The sequence below is a fragment of the Syngnathus typhle genome, linkage group LG11, assembly GCF_033458585.1.
Source record: "Syngnathus typhle isolate RoL2023-S1 ecotype Sweden linkage group LG11, RoL_Styp_1.0, whole genome shotgun sequence".
Lineage (NCBI taxonomy): Eukaryota > Metazoa > Chordata > Actinopteri > Syngnathiformes > Syngnathidae > Syngnathus > Syngnathus typhle.
In genome coordinates, this window is record NC_083748.1 from 12044885 (window position 1) to 12068400 (window position 23516).

Consider the following 23516-nt stretch of genomic DNA (forward strand, 5'->3'; position numbering starts at 1 on the left):
TTATCATTGCCGGTAGTACCAATGATTTTTTTTCCCATTACGAGGAGAGATGGGGCCACACCTGGCGAGTGGGGGGGCCATCAGAAATCGGTGCCGTCCCAGTTTAGCCTTTCCAGATAGGAAAAACAGATTTTTTGAGCGTCATATACTTACCGTCAGCTTTTTTTGCAATGTTTGCAACGTGATATTAGAGCAGGAAAAAGGTTGGGGCGGACCTTCCAGATGACATTCGCGGGTTACGTGTGCCACCGAGGGGAAGACGGAGGCCGTGTTGGAGGTATCATTCGGGCATTATGCAAGCGAGTTATTGAACGCCATCTGAGACATGCAGGCGTGCTTATTATAGCAGTCATTGCGAGCGAGACGGGCCGTCAGCTGCAAGGAGGTGAAGAGCGCAGCAAACTAGGTCGGCTTCTCCGTGTTACTTGTTATAAAGAGCACGTACAATCCACATCATTAGGTACACCTGCAGTCCAGGGGCCATTATATTAGCATTTACATATTTTTGGTTTTTCCTGAATCATAAGTATTTATCAGTCTGGTATATGGGCTGCAGTAGGAGGGTTGCTCCATTGTAGAATTGCATCCTGATGACATTGGAGAATTATTAATTGCCTAAGATTGGAATCATTGTGTTTATTTTACCTAGGGAAGTAATTTCACAAATCACCACAAAATTGGGTACATCGATATCATGACATTTGAAAGGATCCATGTACAAAATTGGACAAGAAGTCAGACATTTTGGTTTTGGTGCAAATCCCAAGGCTCCTACTGGAGAATTTGCCTCAATAAGATCCAATCACAAGGAGGTATCCTCAAGTGATAGGTGATGAAAATTCACTTTCAATATGGGTGGAGCTTGGTGACAAAGTTTAGAGCCACACGTTGCTGCTCAAATGTTGGTTTCAATTTGTTCCGCTTTTGGGTTGGATCTCACTAGAATGTGAAGGTGATTAAATTGAGATGATTTAAGAATGCACTTTTTAAAACGTTTCTCAAGCTCCATTAGCCCTGTTTACGAGCCGCCGTTCTGGTGAACTCAAGAGAACGTCATTGACAAACGCAGTGTCTGAGGTCATTGATAGCACTTCAATGGTTTGCGTTGACCCCCCCCAATATTTTTAATAGACTTTCAAAACGCAGTGCACCCAATTTAAAGTTTTGCCTGTACCGTATATGTTTTTCATTTAGATTTTGCTAGCAATGCAGTTTTGAGAATGTACCATTTGCCATTTTCTCCTTCATACATCAAATGAGCTCAAAAGAGGTCATTTGGAGTGCAACGCAGATGCTCTGAAAAGACACCGAGGGCCTTTGCGGGTGAGACGAGTTCATGGATGTTTGCAGCCTGCCTATTTTTATTCTTCCCCGCAGCCGCTACCTGCAAGTGCTGCTTGACGAATGCGCGAGGAGCGCTCTTCGAGCCATTCATCACAAAAGCAGCTGGGGAGAGCGCCGCCATGCTAAAATAGACCATTTTCCCTCCTTCTTTAAATTGTATAATTGAGTTTATTATGATAAAGTGTCATCTTTCTTCCCATTGTGGGGATATTCATCACTGGGACAAATCTCAGACAAGTATCATCTGAAAGAAAAAAGTTCTTTGAAGGTAAAAAAGAAAAAAAGGTAAATGCAATAAGCCACAGGGGTAATTTAATTTACCCTTGGGGAATAAAATATTGAAGTTTCTGTGTGGGATGAAGTTGAAATAGCCCACTTCTGGAGAACAAACCCATTAAAATGGAGTTTCGTTTTAATAAGAGTAATTACCGGTCAACTTGGGTAGCATGTCGCGCCTTGAAATGGAGTTTTATTTCTTGTTCAGTACATCCAAACTTATTACAAAAAGTGTTTATAATTTCCACCTAAAAAAATGATGACTCCATGTGTGAAAGAGTCTCGGCTGAGAGACATGATTATGCCGGTTAGAAACGACAAGTCTGCGTTTTGCTTTGTCTAGGCATTTTGCTGTCCGAGCGACACTCGGCATCGGGCTCATTTCATGCATGAGTAAAATTCTCAATTCCTTAATGTGGCATGGGCCCTTTTCCATTTTTAATAAGACATGCTTGATGTCAATTGGAGCGGCAGGCTCTCATAATTAACTGTTATGAGGATGATTCGGGCGCGGCGTTCTGCTGAGCTACGAAACCAACCATTTTATATGAATTGCTCTTATTTGACTTGTTAATGTCACATGTAAAAGTCTTCCTTGGTGCCATTGCATTACAATGCAGTCAATGTCAACACATACTCTGGAAACACAACTTTTATTTGCATTGGACTGCGAATTTCATTTCCCCTTGCAGAAACTGTCCTGATATGTTGTCGCTTTTAGATATGATCTCATTTTTATCACGTGTTTTTTTTTTTCTTTTTTTTTGCTGGATATGTTGTGCTCGGCAATGCAGTCCTCGGCTAGGCAGGTGTTCCTTGTTGTCTTGTACTGAGTTGCCCGTCAGTTCAATGTTTGCAATTCTGTTGAAGTGCCACCCTGTAGTGTCGTGTGTGCTTTTTGATTCCTCATTACTTTTGCATCATGTTAGACTTTGCTCACTCTTTTCCAGAGTCTTAATTACTTCTTTTTTTTTATTTCTATTTTGTTTGAGAACCTCCTGTTTTCGTGTCTCACTTTAAATACTTCCCTGCACTTGAGTTCTCAACTAACATGACATTTTTGTTTTGCATCAAGCCATGAGAAATTCATGTAGAGAATCGAATCGACACAATCCTGCAAAAAAACAAACATGATGCTGAATTTTAAAGTGTCACTCAAGGTTGAGCGTGAGCTTTTGTGAAACAGTCAGTATTTTTTACATGTGCCTAAAGTTGTGAAAGTGAATGAATTTGAAGCAGGTGTGATATGAACAGATCCAGTCGTACTTTGTGTCTTGTCACCGGGGATGCCGGCAAGCCAGAAGCCTATCGGCGCATCTCGGCCACTTTACAATTCACTTTATCAGTTCATCACTAGCGCCACCGCTAAACCAACTCTATTTATCCTCAAAATTAATTTGAGCTGTACGTTCGGGCGCCCATTCCGATAGTGCTGAGGCGACAGCTTGCATCGGAGATAGCCGCGCAGCTTTCGAAGGATGCATTGCGAAAGCCGAGCGACAGATTTATCTGATGCTGTAAATCGTGACTGCTTTTCCGCCTAGCCGGGCCTTTTATGTGTCCATTTGAATGGTGTAATTAGAGCTGTAAACAAGACACTTTGGATGCCAGATCTGCAACTCTGCCGCATGGGCATTGTTTTCAGCCTTGCCCTTTCAACCTTACGCTTCTCCCTGTACTCAGAAAATTCACTACAGTACAATAGCAACCCACATCCGGAAAAAATAGAGCACTCAATCGGTGTTGTCGCTTCTCACGTTCAAATAATAAGAGAGTAACAAAGTAGACGCCACTTTGTGAACATAATATGTTTGCGAGGTCAAGGGTACGGCAAAAATCCATCCGGGAGTGATTTTCCGCTCGGCTGCGCACGTCAGGACACTTATGTCGGGCTTATATCCAGCTAGATTAAAACATGTATTTTTTAATTGGGGACTTCCTTGCGAGAGCATGCTGGCAGATGCAAACCTTTTCTCACTTTGGGCCGACTATAAATAAATCATCCTGCTCTCCATGTCCCTCTACTGGCAATCATTCAGATTTGGAGAATATTTCAATAATGCAATATGAGGTTTATGAGACCGTGGAGTGAGGAGGATTTTTCCAATGTGCTTTGGACTTGTGTACACGGTGCAGAACGAGTGGCGCTCGCTCAACTGTTACTTTGTCAACACGGCTAAGCCCGAGTAAGCCATTTTGTTGGTAAATGACTACTAATGCCACAAATCAAAATGCAAATCATGGAGACCTAATTCGCATAGCATATGCTTTTATAGCGCCTTTTTATCCACTCGTAAAAAAAAAACAAATGGAGGATTTCATATCGCCTCTCCAGCTTTTTGAGTAAGTTTGACGAAATGCTAACCAAGTGTCACATGACTTACAAAGATAAAGCAGTCATCGACATTGCTGATGGCGCCATCTGGATTAACTATCTTGCAGATTTCAGCCGGCTGAAAAGTTCATCAACAATAAGAAATGCAGTAGCGCTTGTTCTTCTACCCCTAGAAAGCAAACTCACTTGGCATTTATCATCTAAATAGCAATTTATGGCTCTGTGATAAAGTCGAGAGACCAAACACCTTCCAAAACTAACCCCGGCGCTGCTTTGGGATTCTGAATGAACAGTCACAGCAGTAACGTGTGAAATAAAAATATCTCCAGGCACGATATCTATATTTCATAAGAGCAATGCAAGCCTTGTCGCTTCCATACCAAACAGCGTTTTCTCCCCGGCAACATCGAGACTTGAGACTTGTTGCTGCCGCTCTAAATCAAGACGCAAACAAAATGCTTTTATCTTAACTAGGACGCCTCAAAGCGACGTTCATTCATCATACATCAAGCGCAAGATTCAGCTGTTCCTTAACTTAGAGCAGCTTTGTATCAATATTTACAATTTGTAGTTTCTATGTGACCTGAAGGTTATTTGGGTTGTTGTGAGTCTTCTCTTTCAATTCCAGGATTCTGGTTGACTTTTCAGATTTTGTAAAGTCACAGCGGTTTTGATGAAGGAAAACAATAATGTGTCCTGCTGGACACTAAATCAGGACAATTTTATGGAACAAATAGTTGTTCATGTATGTGGGGGGGTTCTGATCATGTCCAGGTCAGCAGAGAAAGCCTTGCCAGTCCTGACCAATTACAGTTGCCGGAGCTGCTGAAGCTTGGCTGACATTTCCTGTGATGGCTTTGTTGGATTATAAAAACATATTTTTGCAGAAAAGCCATTTTTTATACCACTTAGTGCTTTTCTACATAGAGGCTTCTCGTGTGACACAGTTTACTCACATGCATCACCTGTTGTTTTGAAAGCCTGAAAACCACGACTCAGTTTTCGATCCAAGCTGATGTTGCCCGTTTTCCTCGACTGTACAATCTACGCTGTGAAAAGCCATCAGGGCAGTGAAATGAAGTGATGACCGCTACTTTAATTGATCTCTAGCGTTCTTCCAGGTGTCCAAATTGCTCATTGGCTGACAGAACAAGTGCACTTGTGCAAAGTGGTGAGCTGACGAGGAGGGCAATGAACCCGCAGCTCCATTTGTTCAGTCCTGACTCCAGCGTAAAAATAAGAAAGTAAGTGACGAGCTGAAGTGATTAAAAGCGCAGAGCCTCGCGCTCATGTCTGGGGGCCCTCGCCATGTTTTTGTAAATAAAAAAGAAAGGAACTCGACTGAAGTGATCCAATCTGGAGGCCTCGGAGACGCTCGGCGTTAATGACCACGAGGAGCAATTTTGTGATGTCCTGGATGAATATCCTTTGGCCCCCCCGCTGGGGCCCACTCTGATGCAGTTAAGAGTCTCAAACCTCGAGGTCAGTGTCTCATTTTACACCGACCAAAATCTATTAGAAAAGCTATCCCTCTGCACTCGCATTAAATTCACTGGGGAGGAGAAGCTTCTCGCTAATTGTTTTTTTCTTGGCTGCAAAAGCAGCCCGCTTCCCGCAGTGCCAGTGGACCTTCTCGCCATTATTAGTGTAATTAGTGAAGGGGTCGTGCGTTACTCGGGATAGTGTGGCAATGTTGGTAGTCTTGTGCTGTTAATCTGGAATGGAGTCTCTTTGCATGAAATCAACGCCCAGACGATTTTGAATCTATCAAACTAGTTCTCTTTGGATCCCCTGAATAAACGTGTTGACAACTCACGTGACTTTTTAAACTCCAATTATGTTTGAGCAAAGTGAACAAAATCCAAAGTGACACTTTTAGTTGGAATTTCAGTGAAATTAGCACAAACACTCAAGCTGCCGCCGCGGGAGATTGCGAAATGTGCTTGGTAAAAAGCCATCTCAAAACAATGTCACGTTCAAAAGCATCGGGTCGTGCGCATGTCACAGAGCAGCAAGTCGGAGCGTAAAGTGCTTTGCGTGACAAGTGGTCATTTGAGAAGACTCAAAACACATCCATTTCAAGACAAGTCTTGAGCGCTTGCTCTCGCACTTTATTCAGCAACACACTCCCGTAACAGTGACATGGCAGAATCATATTCTGTAGCAGTTACTTTTTAGGATGAAACAGAAACAATCTGTGGTTAATTGATGAACCGTTTCTTGTCAAAATTAACGGTTCGATGAAAACCATCCACCTACCGTATTTTTGGACTATAAAACCCAACGGATTATAAGGGGAAGTTTCAAGAAACGCGTCACTTTGGGAAAATGTCAATCCAGGGTTTTAAGGTGCATGACTTCACATGAACAAACCAGTCCAGAAAATGAGTCAGACTCCAATTCGACATCCATGTAAAAGGCGCACTTGATTCTACGGCACATTGTTATTGGATCGATCGACTTTTGCGGGTGCCAGAAAGCCGAGTGTCGGTGCATAGAGTGTGTTTTGATGCATGAACAGAATCAAGCGAGTCCTTTTGGGGAAGGCCATCTTAGCCCGAAGCCATTTCTCAATGGCATCAAAAGCTGCAACAACAACAAAGATGAAAACAAAGATGGGGCGGGGGTTATCCCCGAGACATTTGGGAATACCGACAGAAACGTGCTTCACAATTCAACGATTTGCAAATCAGTTTCAAAGACGAGCATAAAGTCAAACAACATCACGTTGTTTCAGATATTGACCATCTTGGCCTTGTGACTGAAGATGTGACGTACGTTCCCCGATCGATGCTTATTAACCGGCGGTCTTTAGCAGGTGCTGATAAGTGATCAGACCGCTGATAGCGAGGTTGGCCCACCCAACGTGTGGATCAGAGGCCGCCAGCTGATGTCCTTGAATACGCAAACAGTTGGATCAGTGTTGATAACGTTGATCCGTTATTTGAGCTCGTAAAATACAAAGGCTCCGTCGTTTCGAGGAAAAAGCTTTCTGCTGCTGCACAAATGTTGCATCATGGACTGTTAATATTTCCCACTGATGCAATTGCGTGACTGGATCACATAAATGTGCGATTACATCATTTTCAAAGCCGCCGCCATGCGTACCCAGTGCCTAATTCATGAATCAACTCTCGCTTCTTCCAACTAAAAGCCGCCTTTTGATTCGTATCAGCGTCATGACTCTGTTTGAAAATCAAATTGAAACCAACGGGGGGCTATTTTTTATTTTGATCTGAAGTCGCGTTACAATGATTTCAATTTTTTTTTTATTTGTTTGAAATTAATCAGTGATTTATCAGCCTCACGACTGTTTCTTGCAAGATAATCCCCGGATTGCTGAGACATTCACTTAAAAGCCGCTAATTACGTAACATTTCAGATTTGATCTTTGCAAAGCCGCTCATTTTTGAACTGTTAAGAAACACGGACCAAGCATTGGCCATCTGCTGCATCACGACATCCTTTGCTCAACGTCTGAGCGGGACCCATAATCGTCACCCCGAACCCAAATTTCTGTATTTTCCAAATGAAAGAGAAATTGCTTGATTGTCTGACCATTTCAATTTCAAACGGTTCAATTTCTTTCCTTTTCGGTAATAAAAGCAATTTTTGGACTGCAGCAGAGCAGCTAGCATGCCCCTTAAATACTTCCCTCTGAATGTTTGCAGTTATTATTAATAGATATTTGTATTGTTTCTTTGTTTGTTATGATTGTTTTTGTTTTCTGCTGTGTGCTGCCTTGATCTGTGCTGTTGTTTCACTTAATTAAGCGTCTTTGGGTTCTTGAAAAGCGCTATACAAATTTAATGAATTATTATTATTAATTAATTTTCACTTCAGGGTTCAATAAAGGAGATTTTATCTTCTGTTAAATAAACACATGAAGAGAAGTTGAAGTGCAAGTTTGAATTAATACATTCCATTTTTTTCAAGGTGACTCCTCGCAGTGATTGCCAAACTCTGACGCCATTGCACAGGCAAAACAATCTTTATCCAAAATTAACTGATTTCCTGCAAAATCTCATGCAGTCTTTGTGGTTAATATATTTTTTTCCAACTTTCCAAGGGCGCTACTGAGTGAGTCACAAAGCCCTGAAATATTTTGTGGGTTTTTGATCCTCTTGGGTCTGGAAAAAGGTGATTGATTTGTGTGAAGAATAATCTTGAACACAAGAAGGGGGTCTTCACAGAGCTGGTAGTCGGCTCATTAAAAAAATAATAATAATAACCATGGGAACAGTGTTCTGAAGCTCATCTGGCATGGAGATGATGTCCACATCCAATTCAAATGCCACAAAAAGTGCTCTGATCCACTCCTAATCACCAAGTAATCACTTTTCTGTTTGGTCCTTCTGCAGTGATAAGAATGGATTTTTGAAAGCCGGGATGATTTGGGTTTGAGGATTATAAATTTGGAAGAAGACGAAGCTTAGGAAAAGAAAAGAATCAAAACAGCAGTGTGGTAGGTGATTAATTCATGAAAAGCCTTGGGACACTTGCAATAAGTTAGTCGGACTTCCCGCCATTGAATCGAATGGTGCCAAAATGGTTGTAAAATATTATTTATATATACATATAATGAAATGCTGAACTGCTTGCGAGACATTTGTCATCACGCAATTTAATTCAATCTACTGATATTAATAGTCACGTTATCAATCACAAAAGTACTAGAATGTTTCAGATTTTCACTATTTCCTCGAGTACCTCACTAGGATTTCACCGAACACACTGAGGAGATTTGTTTATATTTCATATGCTAATCCTGAGTAAACTATTATTTGCTGCTGTGAGCTGAAGAGAAAAAGCGTCATTAGGAAAAGTCAAATGATTTCGTTAATTAGTCGGAGGGGATGCGCTTTGTACTTGGAGATGGCAGGAACAAAGAAGACATTATTTAGTCTGGGTGGCACGAGCAAGAAAGCGTCCCATTTTCACATCAGTGGCATCCATTAGTGGCCCGCGACCGCTCTCCTTCTTGCTATTAGCATTCGGGTATGAAAAGGAGATCGGCTCTCCTCTTTTGCTGACATGAAATGTGTAATTATCATCCGTGTAGAGCAGGCTGCTTAACCGTCTCCCGGGAGGGAGGTGGCGATGCAATGAGCCGCATCACTGCGTCTCCTCTTCGGGGCTCCATATTCGCCGTCGAGTCATGCTTCTTTGCTGCTCTTATATAATAAACATGTTTGATATACTGTATTCATTTTGCACTCACGTTGCCTGTCCGCTATATATCACCACTGACGTGAGAACACTTCCCTCGTTTCAATTTTGCCAGACTCTTTAGAAATGGATCTATAATGCAGTCTGGTTGGTTTTTTTCTCCTATTTGACGGTAGAAATGCCAAACAGATGTGGAAAATATATTTCGAAGAGTTGTGTCACATGACTCAGTCAGTGTGCAGGAGAGGCTTCCCACTCAATTCAACCCAGGGCGAAGCATCGGCGCCAAGTTGGACCCCCAAACTGGCGCCACAGGAGAGTGGCGAGCGAGCTGACTGTTGCCTGGGCAACCCTTTCTTGCAGATTTTGAACTTGGCTTCGAAGTGGGCCTACGCCTGCGTCTCTCCACAAAGTGAGAAACAGGATTAGGAAAAACAAACAACTCCTGTATCTGAAAGTACAGCGAGCCCCTTTGAAATAGGACAAATCCAATGACCTGAAATTTCGAGTAAAAGCTGGATTAAATACCTAAGGCGAGGATGTCTACTCCAAAATGTGTCGTTAAGTAAGATCAGTTTCCTGCCGCCGTAATGTGGGAAATTTTAATCGCAAGAAAAACTAAAAGGGAATCGTCCCACTTGCATCTCAAGTCACCGATGCACGTTTATAGCAGTAAAACAAATTTGAATTTGATTTTCTGGGTTGCTTTTCCTATCATTTGAATTTCTTACTTCTTTGTCATAGATACTTTTTCTTCTTAGCTGAACTGTGTGGCGGCATTTCAAAAAAACTAACCAAACAACACATTTGAAAGTCGGTCGAGGGACAGCAAGCCAGCGTGACACTGGCCTCAGGTAACACACTCATGTGCTTCTTGGCAGTCAGCGGACAAGTCATTTGCATGGATGCGAGATTGAGCTTGGACCCTGTCTGTAAACGTCCTTAATTGGATTTGTCCAAATGTGGGCCAAAAGGAAATTTGTGGACCAAAGAAGATGCACTGAGCCTGTGTGTGGGCATCAAGTGGCTCATCCCACTGTCCGTTTGTTTATATTTTTTTTCTTGATGATGACGCTGTGCTCGCACTTACACTCAGGTCAGCGCGTGGAAATGTTTCCAAATATAATCCTTGTGTTGTTCTCCGAGCAATTAAGACAGATGGCCCGTGTCCGTACACAGCTGGGCGGCGAGGCTATAAATGCACGTGGGTAACCGTTTGTGAGCTGACAGGATCACGAGAAAGAAGTCGGCAGGGAGGAACGCCGCATTTGGAGAGCACAACGCCTACAAAGTGACTAATGGCTGCAAGCTGTTTCCGCACTGTGGTGGAAGCCGCTCCACAAAACTTGAAACGTCGCACTTTGTCAAACATTACACAAACGAATTTAACCTAGAAAGGCGCCGAGTTATTATTTATGAGCATTTTATCTCTAATACTGCAGACTGAAAACTGCACAAATGATTTTGTCAAATTTGAATCTCAATTTGTTGAAAAGGCAGGCGTCAAGTTTGAAAGTCCTCACATTTCACTTTGCAAAAAAAAAAAAAAACTCACACGCCCGCTGGGAACAAAATGGAAAAGTGTTGAATGTGAAAGGGACCCAAATCCTTTAGTGTTATCGCTCTTGTTCCGCACATAAAGTTGAAGAGCGTTGTGATTAATTGTGGCTTAAAAGGTTCTCTAAAGCGATCATCTTTATCTTGACGCGCACGCTCGTTTATTCCGACCGCAGTCTGGAAGCATTAAAAATCCTCAAACAGAATATGTCAGAATGCGGAAGCCGCCGGCGATGAAATATTCCGTCTGAGCGCAAGTCGGGCTGATTGGCTGAGCTTCGATTAGACAGAAGTATTCCCCAGGTGAGTGTCAGCCCGGGTTCCTCTGGAACCGGAGGTAAAACGAGAAGTCAACACTATTTAGTCAAATAAAAGGCTGAGACTAAAAGAAAGTTTGTCAGCCGAGCCGGAGCCGCTGATTTATAATTTATCGACGGTTATGCTGAGTCGAGGCCACCCGAGAGACGACGGGGCCGCTTTTTGCAACCACCTCTTCACATTCCTCGTGAGAACGCAGCCTTCTGATGCGGTCGTCTTCATAAGCTGGACACGATTTTCTCGCCGTCTGATGAAACGATGTACGGCATCGCATAGAGGAATGTCATCAGCGGTATAGCAATGACTTCTTTCTGACCTTGACGAGGCCGATTCTCAAACGATTGCAGACAGGAGAAAGTACAAACTGTCTTAGCGATGTACTCTGGTTGTTGTGTTAATGGGCTGATCTCCAGCTTAGACAACCTGAATGCAGTATTAGTTTGACTTTATGACTGTCTCACAGTATGACTTAACAAACATTCATTTTTGGCTTAACAAGGTTGTCGTTTGTGTTATTGGATACAATGGTAGCTTTTACTCTGGTCTGAAAAATCGAAATTACTAGTTGGACTGCCAACATTTTTTTTTATGATTTTGTTTCAATGTGACTCTACTATTATTTCCTACTATTATCCAAGTTTTACATAAAGTATTGTAGTCATATAAGCACAGTTTCTGAAGTAGATACCGTAATTTTCGGACTATAAGTCGCATTTTTTTCATAGTTTTGGTGGGGGGGCGACTTATACTCAGGAGCGACTTATATACATATATATGGGTTTTTTTCACTTTTTTGGGCATTTTATGGCTGGTGCGACTTATACTCCGGTGCGACTTATAGTCCGAAAATTACGGTAATCAAAAAGAGTTCTGGGTCGTAGATTTAACATCCAACCTATTTTATTCTACGACTGCGTTGCATTCTTAACTTTGAAAAGAGTGATGATAAATGACTGTTGGAATTCTTCTGTCGCTATGACTTAGCCCTCGAGTGACACTGTGACTGTCGTAGGGCAAAGCATGATCCCGGTACTGATGTGTCACTGTGAGCAAGCTGAATCATCCGCATAATCATAGTGTTAGTGGACAAGTGTAGAGTATTGCTTCCTCTGTCACAACAAGACCACGGCATTGTGCCACAGGGGTGGGACGCTCGCTGGTCAGCCAACAACGGAAACATTTCATTCACATGCGATCCTTTGACACTTTGCTGTCACTTATCCTGATGAGGCCAAATGCCAATCGGCCCGTTCAAAGCAGTCTCGTTGATTTGAAATGCAGCATGTTGTAAAAATGGAAATAAACAGAAATACTTCAAGGATGCGTTTACAAAGAATGAGGTCAACAGGTGAATAGCTGAGTCCAACATGGGGGATGAATGGGAGTGTTGCAAGGAGGGGGTGGGGTGGGGTGCAGCTGTGCCCTCCTTTCCAGCTGCAAGTCCAAATTGGTTTTGTGCTTTCAGACCTCCACAGCGGCTGATTGTTGTTTGCTGTGAGAGCAATTGCGGGGAGACTTTTGTCCAAAACATAAATTAAGGTTTGTGCTGTAGCCATAAATAAAAATAAAAAAAGGTTACCGTAACCATGGTGACTACGATAACGCCCACCTCGATTTAGAAAAGGAAACAAATAATACAGCTGAGCTTTGTATTCAGAACCAGGTGACCTAGCTGCATGATTCACATCGGGCAATAGTTTAAATCCCAAGTGTAAAAAATAAGTCAACCCCAGTAAAGCACAGAGTCTGACGACGACAATCGTCTTATTTGACGTGAAGCACGCACAAGCCTCATTAAGACTCCTCCTGTTTTGACAAAGATAATCCATGTTGGTGTTATTGAGCAGTTGAAGCTATAAAGGCAAGAATATGAAGCCGCAAATCAGCCAACACACGCGTATTAATTTCATGCAGTGGTTTTATGGCCCAAAATAAACTCCTACAGGCATACACTGTGGGGTTTTTTTTCCTTCTTCATCTGCCCAACAGAAATTTAATTACTGGCAGCAGTTACGCGGCATAGTAAACCGCTCGGGACTTTAATAACCGTCGAATCGCCAGCTGTGAACTATTAAGCAACGGCGGTGACAGTCAGCGGCGCCTCCGAACGGCTGGCCAAAGTAAAAGTCTCAAGTTTGACATGACAGAGGAACTGTGCACATGGGAGATGGACTTGCTGCGTCACAATAAAGGTCCTGATGAAATGGTTCAGTCAGATTTGTTGCATTTGTTTGAACGGTTGGTATGAGCCAACGATCATAGTACATGATTAAAATGATTTGTAAATAAACATCATCCCTTTCTGACCCCAGATTGTGACTCCAATTGGATTTGCAAGAAACTGCCGCACCCGAGGGAAAACAACCAATAAGAGCCAGAAGGTGTGAAGGGGTTTCACTAAAAGTATGGTGGGATATCCATCTCTAGCTAGCTTGCGTTGGCTCCATTTATTTGTGATTGTAACCGTTTGAACTTTGATAGCTGGGAATATCACTGTCGAATATTGTTAGATTTGATTATTCTATCGACTATTCCATCAAGTTTTCTTTTTGCATTAACTTGTATTACTAAACCATCTCATCCATGATTAGGGTTTATTATTGTTATATTGTTAGTTGCCCATTATTTTGATAATTGACTAGTTGTCGATGAATCGAATAATTTTGATGCTTCTAATATTCGCTCATACTTACAACTGAAAAAGAATGCACCTTCTATCTCAGTAGAAACATTCAAGACACGATTAAAGACACATTTTTATGCTATGGCCTTTAATGAACCTGTGTTGGCCGATCCGGCTGGAGTTTGTGTTCTCTGCCCTGCCCCAATTTAGGTGACACCCAAACTGAAAATGGCTGTCTGGATTTGTTGTCGACCAATCGGGATGAGAGATCTGAGGCGGCTTACCACCCTCACAGACACTACCGTGACAATTGAGGGCACCTTCCGGCAGCTCGTCACTTTAAATATGGACTTTTTATTTGGATTGTTTTACATGATGTGTTCTATGTGGCCTCTCTGCATCCATTGTAGCCTGGTCATCCTGGAGTTTTTCCCTGCCCTCCTGGGAGTTAAGATCAGGGTATGTTGAGAATAATTGCCAATTTTGCACATGTGAAGCCCTTTTGAGACTTGTCTGTGATTTAAGGGCTACATAAATAAATAAATAGAGAAATAGAGCAAAGTTTCGAATGACAGAAGCATTGCTGCACTTACCCGATACCAAACGATTTCCCGGAGCCTCCCGTCGGTCTTGAAGTTGCACTTGAGGGTCACGGTCTCACCCACGACTACAGGAGGCAGCGGCTCGATGGTAACAGTCAAATATCCTGCCAAGACACACGCGGGGGGAAATGAAGCACACTTTAATGTGGAACTTGAAGGAAAAACCACAAGATGTTCATGGATTTTAAGTGTGTAAAGCAGAAAAAAACGCGGCTAATGACTTAAATTCTGTCCCATCTGGTAAAGTTTTGCCACCTGCGCACAAAGATGTCTCAAGTCATCCTTCATAATGGGCTGATTGTTGGTTGCGAACGGCAGTCCTCCTGTGTTTACTGGTGTATATAATGTCTCTGCGAGCTGCAAAGAACGGACAGCTTGCCTTTTAGCAAATAGACATCTCAGGAAGGACCTCGAGTAGTTGAAGGGCTTACATAGCCGAAATTGGTACAGCTGGCGTAAGATCAATAATTATCTGATGGCTTATAGCTGTAAAGCGTTGCATGCAGATATTCATCATTTGCCTAACAAAAGTGCTTTTTAGAAATGTGTTTCCTTCGCATTAGGCAAGAAGTAGTTTTCAGTTTCCAAAAGGTCGGTGACCCCTGCTTTGTTGTTGGTGTTGCCGGTGTCCGTCTTCAGTCTCCACTGATGCATGTCAACAGCAGCATGACTACTATGAAATGACATGAGAACCACGGGGGGTGAGAAATGGATGAAAAGATTTGAATGACACCATTAAGAAACCTTAATGGACGGTCTTCAATCTCATACTGTATTTACACTCTTTTAGTTGCTTGTCAGGCGACTGCAGTCCGATTGCTCCATTTTCTATCCCAGCTAAAGCCAAGGAGAACGAGGTAATGACAACCCGATACGTTGCAGAAAGTCACGCATTGACGTACTGTCACATGAGTGCATTCTTAACATGCTCATAAACAGATGCTAATCAAATCAGCGGTGTTGGAGGGCTCTTTTCTCCAGAGTCAAGTTGAATGACTAAACCTCCGCTTTGAGAAAATCCCTAACACTTGATACAAAGCCACATACGCACTTGACACAAAGCCACATACACAGCAGTCTGGAGTCATGAACGTTTGTCTTGTTGCATTGACAGCAGAGGTGCTCAGCATGACAGCTTGAAGATGATAATGCTGACTTTGCTTTCTACAGAGGAGTGTTGGAACCCAGATTCGAATGTGCGTGTGTCTTGTGAGAAATAGGAGTGCATATTCTAGGCTACAGTTTGTTTTTAAAAGGTCTAATGGTTTATTCCTGTCGGTGCAGAAAGGCATTATGGGCAATTCAGTGCAACATACGGGTGGGGGAATGACCATTTGCCATTGGAGGAAACCATGCAGGAAAGGATGGGGAGTTTTCAAAAGAGCAAATTCCACGGATGATGCACTCGTCAGGGCGCTTCACGTCTGGAGGAGTCGCAGCCCACTCTGCTTTGCGCAAGCTCAACATTCCCACGCAAGTCAATGGTGCTCCCGTCATGAATTTCACGCGCTGCCTTCTTGCCAAACCGGCCGTGTCTCTCCATATGCCCAGGCTAGAACGGGCCTCCATGTGCGTGCCATGAATCGCACCAAAGGTCATATCAGTTTGTCTCGCAGTGGCGAGGGCGGGATGTGTCTTTCTCATCAAGAGGCCTGCGTTGTAGCACCAAACCTCCCTGGTGGTGAATTGCAATCATTTGTGCAGATGGCAACATGCAACGGATGCCTTGCATCACTTTTAATGACAATGAAATTGCAATTTATTAGTGGAGCTGAAGAGACAAAGAAAAATCCATTTGTCTTCAACCTAAGTCCATTTGTGTGGTGCGGTCACGTGTTTTCAGCCGAGGGAACGACACCATCTAATGAGGCCGCCGGGCTCGTCTTTGTCGCACTAATAATGGCAATTTGCCAAAATGCACGCGGGACAAACAAAAGACATCCGCCGACGAACCGCCACCCATGTGTGTCGCTTGCTGCGGGGCTCTGTGATTTACGACCACCTTTGTTGCAACCTGAGAGGAAAGTGTTCGTTCGTCATCGGTAGGCTTTGTTACATGGCTCCGCTTTCCAAGCATGGCTTGTAAACATACGCTGCTCAAGTTTTTTTTCAACGGTCAAGTTAAATTGACATAGATTACCGCATTTTCAAAAATGTTTCATAGTATTGCACTTATTCAGGCTAACAAAATGGTGCATTTACAGCCAATATTCAGTCCAAAATGAATATTTGACGAATCATCCTCCCTCGCCGGCCCTCAAAAAGTTTTAATACATTATTCATCAAAACGATCAAGGGCTAAAATAGACCATTTCCTTAAAATGGAGTCTGCTGGTGGTTTTTTTTTAAGACTGGCGGCAAGGTGTGCATACTTACCAGTAAAATCAAGTCGTGGCAGCAAATGAGTTGCGATGCTTGTCAACGTTACAAACATCAACGAGGAACTTCTTTTTCTTGAGGTTTTGTCAAGAAAATCCATATGTTTGGAATATTTCTATTTTAGAATCCATTTATGCATGCATTTTAATGACCAAATTCAGGCGCATATGCAGAAGAAGGGAATGAATTTGTAGTCAGTCCAAATTAGAATCGATTTGACAGTCGGCCGGTTTCACAACTATCAGGACCACAAGTAACTACAACCCGTAAAATCACATTAATTATTCGGAATAAATCAAAATCCATTAAGGATGCCAGATGAGTCTTTGATCTCTAAAAGTGTTAAAACACAAACACACACACACGAATGAGGTGTTCAGGGAAGCGGCCTCCCGAGAATACGAACCATGGGCATTTCACGGCCACGCTATCCGCAGAAAGATAAAACGTGATTCCGCGAGCTGGCCACGATCGCTGATCTGAGGAAGATAAATGCATCGTTAGCGAGCGTGTGTGTTTCCTCGGGAGACTTGTGAAGACTTAAATAATCAGGGCAGAAGAGGTGGGAGGTGCCAACACAAGACGCAAAGCGAAACACTGTTGCCAGTAAAGCTTCTTAAGATGTGGACTGAATTTCAAATGTGAAACTCTCATGAAAGGATTAACTCTAGGCCCGCTTTTGCATTTTTCTTTGGATTTTTGATGCTTTTTTGTGGAGGGGGGGGGGGGGGCATTATGAAGCTCATTCAAAACGAGGAAGCAGCCTGCAGTAAGTGGAAGCATACTTCAAAACGGTAAGCGTCGCAGCTGTCCTGACGTATTATCCTGGAATAGTTTCATTCATTGGTCATTGTGCATTTGCTGCGGGGGAGGTATAATATAAACAGTAATAGTCGTCATTTTTCTCAGAGGATAAAGAAAACATGCCTTTGAGTATTCCTATCATATACTGTATGTCTACTTGTGAAGACTGAGGCACGTACGCTATCTGGTAGCCTGGTTATGATTTTATTATATTACGGTAGCTGACTTTCAGGAAAATGTGATTTAAATACGCAACATAGAATTTTCTGTTTGACGGTAAACGTTCAACTGGTTGTAGCAATAAACACCTTGAAGATGTTCTTTGGAAGAACTATCTGACGAGCAAAAATGAACAACAGCTCGTATCTCGGAATCCACACAAATTGCTCTTGGTCTTGAGGAATACGCTTTTCAGGAATATCCTCGGGCAAAGAACCACATGCTGCTTCACCAAGAAATGATCAGCTCACGTGTAGCATGCTCCCCTGTTAAATTTCCATCAAGCTCATGAATCTTTTAGCACAGATGACTTTGATTACTATTACTTCCACTCGAGGATGCATTATGTCCTACCTTAAAGGTTTCCTGGTCTGTGTGTGTTTCTTATTCATTGATATCCATTTAGATGATATAAAAAGGATCATTTTGACATAACTGGGTGGATTCATTGGGAAGAAAGCCGTAATTGCATCCCTCCTGTCAGTCATGTAGAAATAACTCAGCCATCTGGCTCCTTGCTAAGTGCATTTCAAAAACATCTTGTCATCATCGACTGCGGGGTGAATTTGCGATATCTGCGCTGACACTTGAAGGTCGGGCGGAGATGATGGGGGTCGGAAGAGGCCTTTCTCAGCCAAAGATGACAAATACGTCATCTTAGAGACTTCTGCCAATCAGAGAAAGTAGTGGCTTCACTCGCTTCACCCTCACCATATCTATTTTATTGTCACTGCAAAATAATGAAGCTTCTTCTAAAGCCCGTCACATTAACAATTGACCTCCGTTGAGTGTCAAAGAGTGTAAAAAACGCTGAATACAAAGCTTTCGTCTTGCAGTACTTTCAGGGAGATAAATGAGAGCCTGTTAGCTAAATGTTATAGGTTCTCACATTTGAACGTCCGCACAAAAGCCCGGAATACAAATGAAGCGTTGGCCAAGTAGATAACGTCGGGCGGGCGTGTAATTCGCCAAATCGGCGGCAGACACAAATACATTCGGGCCGTGTCAGAACTTGTCTGTTCTGCTCAAACGGGTTATTTGTTTGCCTTGTAAAGTAAAGTGGACACCAGCGCTAGGCCAGTACAAACCACCCTCCCCACCAAACTCTCCGACTTGATTACCGTCCACCAAAAAAGCAATCTTCCAAATAGCAGTTTATCTTCTTCCATGCTACTTGATATTCCGATTTGCGCACAAGCCTGCTTGCAGTGGAATCATTGTTTTACACGGAAATACCACTTGGGATAAACAGTGTCTGCATGTTATTTTCACCTCGGGTTCCCCATTTACAAAGTGTCTGTTTGTATTTACAAAGGAGATGTTCTATTGTGTCTTTAATAAGCAACACAAGACTCGGGTGGCATATTAACAAAGGGTCTTAGAAGCAGCAAGTTGTCGTGGGAACGCTGAAGGAGGTGGGGGGCAGCGAGGAGCTCGGTCCATCGCCGTTTTTGCATTCTGCGAGCAAAGTTTCGCCCGAGCGCGGGTCACGAGCGCTGGCGGTAAATTAGGGAGGGCGGCGTGGAGAAAATGGCTGCTCCGAATGCCAAAATTCAGCAGGGGTGAAGTTGAGACGCCGTATGTCTCCTGCGTCACTCTTGCTTCACATTCAAAGGCTTTCAGAGGTACAAGCTGGAGACCTGGTTGGCCTTGACATCAGAGAAAGAGGAGGGGGGCACCTATTTAAGAAGTTACATCAGTTACACTCGTGTCTCGTATGTTCCCTCTAGCTAGCAGATTCCTACTGTCAAGGCACGCAATGTCAAGTCTAACTCAAGTCACGTCTCCATAATTATATCAAGTCAAAGTCACGTCTTCAGTTTTAGCCAATAGTCCCAAGTCCTAAAATTGTGACTCAAGTCCCGCACGCTTTGCTATTTAGCACGACCGAGTCAGAATGTTAGAGCCCAATCATCACGCGACTCACAGGCATGGAGGCGACGCACGTTGGAAAAACGGCAATGAAATGAAGTGTGGCGCAGAGGCCCAAAACGCAAGGACAGGACGTGCGACTTAATTGAATTTCACCCGCATTACGTTCGACTGCATGGTGACCTTAAGGAGCTGCCCTTGAGCAAGGCATGTCCGAAATGTCCCTCTAGGCTTTCTTGCCCTTTGTGAAATCCAATCTTTGCTTTCAGGGACATTTGTTCTACATGGTTTCATCTTGAGATTTTTCCTCTGCAAATCTTGAGCCTCAATGATTTGGTATGACAAGATGCACTTGGGTAGCACGTCCGCCTCACAGTTAGGAGGGTGCGGGTTCGATTCCACCTCCGGCCCTCCCTGTGTGGAGTTTGCATGTTCTCCCCGGGCCCGCGTGGGTTTTCTCCGGGCACTCCGGTTTCCTCCCACATCCCAAAAACATGCTTGGTAGGCCGATTGAACACTCCAAATTGTCCCTAGGTGTGAGTGCGAGTGCAAATGGTTGTTTGTCTCTGTGTGCCCTGCGATTGGCTGGCAACCGGTTCAGGGTGTCCCCCGCCTACTGCCCGATGACGGCTGGGATAGGCTCCAGCACGCCCGCGACCCCAGTGGGGACTAAGCGGTACAGAAAATGGATGGATGGATGGAAGATGGTGTCAAGCAAGCGGAGATCAACGGGAAACTGGAAACTCTCTTTCAATGAGTGTCTGTGTTAATACTGCAGCAGTTAGATGCCCTTGTTGTGGCCTAATTTTACCACGAGTTTGGAAACACTGGCTCAAAACTACCTGGGCCCTGACACCAAGCACCTACTTGGCCAACAGTTTGGCCCCCAAACAGCCGGGGGCCATGATCCTTGCTTGGCTATAGCATCAAAAGGACCTTACGGGTACGCAGGATTTCCATCAGCGTTCAGCAGCCAAGCGCAGCGGTAAGAATGAAACTCTGGCGGCCATTCATCAGCGCTGCGGCCCGGATTAAAGTCCTGCCAGACCCCCCGCCGCCTGCATCGCCAGCCCGCTGCCGACATGCTTTGTTTCAGCCCTCTGCGGGCTCTTAAGATGCACGCTTCGACGGAGTCTTCAAAGTCCTCCACGGCGAGTCAACTCTCTAAAAAAGTAACGGCATATTGGCGAGTCAAGCAAAGGCTCCTTGTACCGAGCGCTCAGCATTTACCGCCAAACAAAGGAGAAAGAGGAGAGACACGGCCAAAGCCGATTACGTGCTCGAGAGGGCGTTGGTGTGCTGATTAAAATCATGAAATAAGGTCAAAAACATTAGAGATTTGTGGCACTGTCGCGCTTTTACTTGGGGCAACAGAGATGGGGCAAACTTTAGTGAGGTCCCGTACTGTCCTGTACAATTCATATCCTCCTGTTGGAAGTCAATTAAGGTCAATTATCTTTACTGTCAAGTGTAATTGACAGAATTGTATTGTAATTTCTTCGCTTGGCTACACCTCGCTTATGTTGTACAACCACGCTGTATGGTAGCATTGCAAACATTTCCCTAATTAATTATTAGCATATTAGCGCTCTAATGAAAACTGCACCACACGGGCCGCACCGAATTACATTTCCTTGATTGACGTTTGGTAAAATTAAGCATCATGAATGTTTTTGGAACGCATTATTTTTAATGGGATGGGAGACGATGCGCCAACCCTCGCAGTGCATTTCACGCAATCTTTTAACACTTGAGGAATGATTGGTACCTGCTGTGAGCTGCTTTTTTTGTTCATTTTCTGATGCAGTGAAACCATTTCACAATTCATGCAAGACTGACAAGTACACTCTCACCAAGCTGTCACTGAACCAAATTTCATATTTTGGGCTGATGAAATATGTTCTGATTGAAGTACTAAAAGGGCATTGTATTCTGCCAATCACAGGTTCTCAGCGTTCAGCACCATTGTTGCCCACTTTGGCGGCATTTACAATGATCAATAGGATAGGTGTCATGTCCTGTGGCTAATTCCAATTAGCTGGATTGTTGTGTATTCCCGCATGTATATTGTGTGTCAAGTGTGGCCCTATCATTGATCTGGCTATGTGGTGCATTAAATCGGAACAAAACAGTGATGCTTAATGATGGTCTTTGTTTTTGCAAAGATGGCATTGATGAGTGAGAATGGAAGCAAATGATGTTCCCTGGAAAAGTGCATAAAGCAGCAGCACCATTCCCAAACAACGCAAATTCATTCACCCCCACCATTGCACTCCTCTAATCGTCCACTCTTGCGTGCCTTTAAGGCCTTTTCTTCTTTCACCTTCTTTAACCTTCGGGAGTCGATGCATTTCTAAAATGTCTCGCTTGGGGAAGCCAAACGGTGGGAATACGTATCACTCTTTGCAGGAAGCGGCAAGCATTGGTATTCACGGCTGCCCCTCCGTTTGGGAAGGCACTCGGAGCGAGGATGCAGCCAAGTGCAACTCTGACACATGCGCCACCCAGCCATAAACCCCCAAGCCCACCCCACCCCACCAAGCTCCACTGCAAAAAGAGCCACTGTGTTAATTGGGCCGAAGCGCATTAGGGAAAGGAAGGCAAATTAATGTAAGCAGGCATAGATAGATTACATCTGGCAGGTTCAGGTAGCAAAGACCACGTTCGCTCTGCAGCATCTTAGTCCCTGGTCATGGCGGCCAAATGAAAGCTCGCCCTGTAACTCTGCACAACAGGACCATCTCCAATGTTGGCCGCATAGCTTTACAAGCCTTAAGGAGGAATAGAAGATTGGCCCACAAACCACACAGACAGTTACTGTGCTCAATTTCTATCACCAACTTGTGCACTTGGGAGAATCTCCTTCCATATTGGTAGACGGTATTGGCAGTGAACAAAATAAGTTCAGAGCTGTTTGGATTTGATGGACACGTCCAGAGTTTTCTGCCTACAGTGGAAAAGAAGGATGTGGCAGGAGCTTAGTGATTTCAGACAAGAAACAATCTATCACAGATCCTTCCTTCAACTCCAGCTTTTCATGTTCCAGAGCAGATAAGTGATCCTTAGCAAACTCCTCCACAGAAGAAGGATCAATAAGTCCTACAACGTTGTCTGACGCTTGCCAGTAGCCACATAAGAAGATGGCTTTACAGGAAGGGGCCTGATGTCCTTTGCTGCGTCCCACACATGTTGTGGGTCCACCACGGTTGCTTTGTTACATTTGATGCTGATCGCTCTTCATTCTGTCAGTCATCTTGATTGATTGACCAAACCTCCAGAATCTTGTCTGCAATTTTCCCAGAAGAACAACCCCTGCAATACCCAATTCCATCTTGAAACCTTTTGTATAGGTTTAAGATCCCGAAAGAGCCGATGGCCGCCTTGCTTCCACTGACTTCATTTGAATCCAATTGTTGTGTGATGAGGTGAGAAAAAGCGGCAGCTTAAAAGTTTTTATTTACCGCAAGTCGGAGAGAGACAATATTATTTTTGACAGCTCCTTTCAAGCCTGTGAGGAGGCAATAATTGTGTGCAGCCAGCGGCGCGTGGGCGCTCGGGCAACTGTCGACAGGTAACACGTGTCACACCCATGCGAGCTGCTAAACGCTCGGATACTTTCTCCGCTCGCTCGCCCCCTTCATTTTATTGGACGACGTGCCAGCCATTGTTTCTGTTTTCTTTCCGTGTCAAAAATAATTGAATTTGTCTGAGACGACGGGCGGTTTATACATACGGCGACGCGCCAGCTGCCAGGAAATATACAACGCAATCAAACAACCGTGATAATTATCTCTAACTAAACACACAGCCTCAGCCAGTATACGTACATAGATAGTAATTGATGGAAGGAATCTTCGGACATTCTCCCATGCAAGCCTGGGGAGAGAACATAAACCGCACACGGGAAGATGCAGAGCACGGAGTGAAATGGAAACGATTGATCTGCCTTAGGGAGCAGTCCAAAGAACAAGAAGTAATGTCAAATTACTTTCGATTACCAAAATAAAGAAATTTGTGA

At 43.7% G+C, this 23516-nt stretch overlaps 1 protein-coding gene across 1 annotated transcript in view; it reads right to left on the reverse strand.

The window, feature by feature from the left end:
• The window catches only part of igsf21a (immunoglobin superfamily, member 21a), a 100200-nt gene that overhangs the window by 51298 nt on the left and 25386 nt on the right, over positions 1-23516 (reverse strand). The window contains exon 2 of the mRNA XM_061291706.1: positions 14216-14328. Within this exon, the coding sequence (XP_061147690.1) occupies positions 14216-14328 (113 nt within the window). The remainder of the gene's footprint in view (positions 1-14215; positions 14329-23516) is intronic.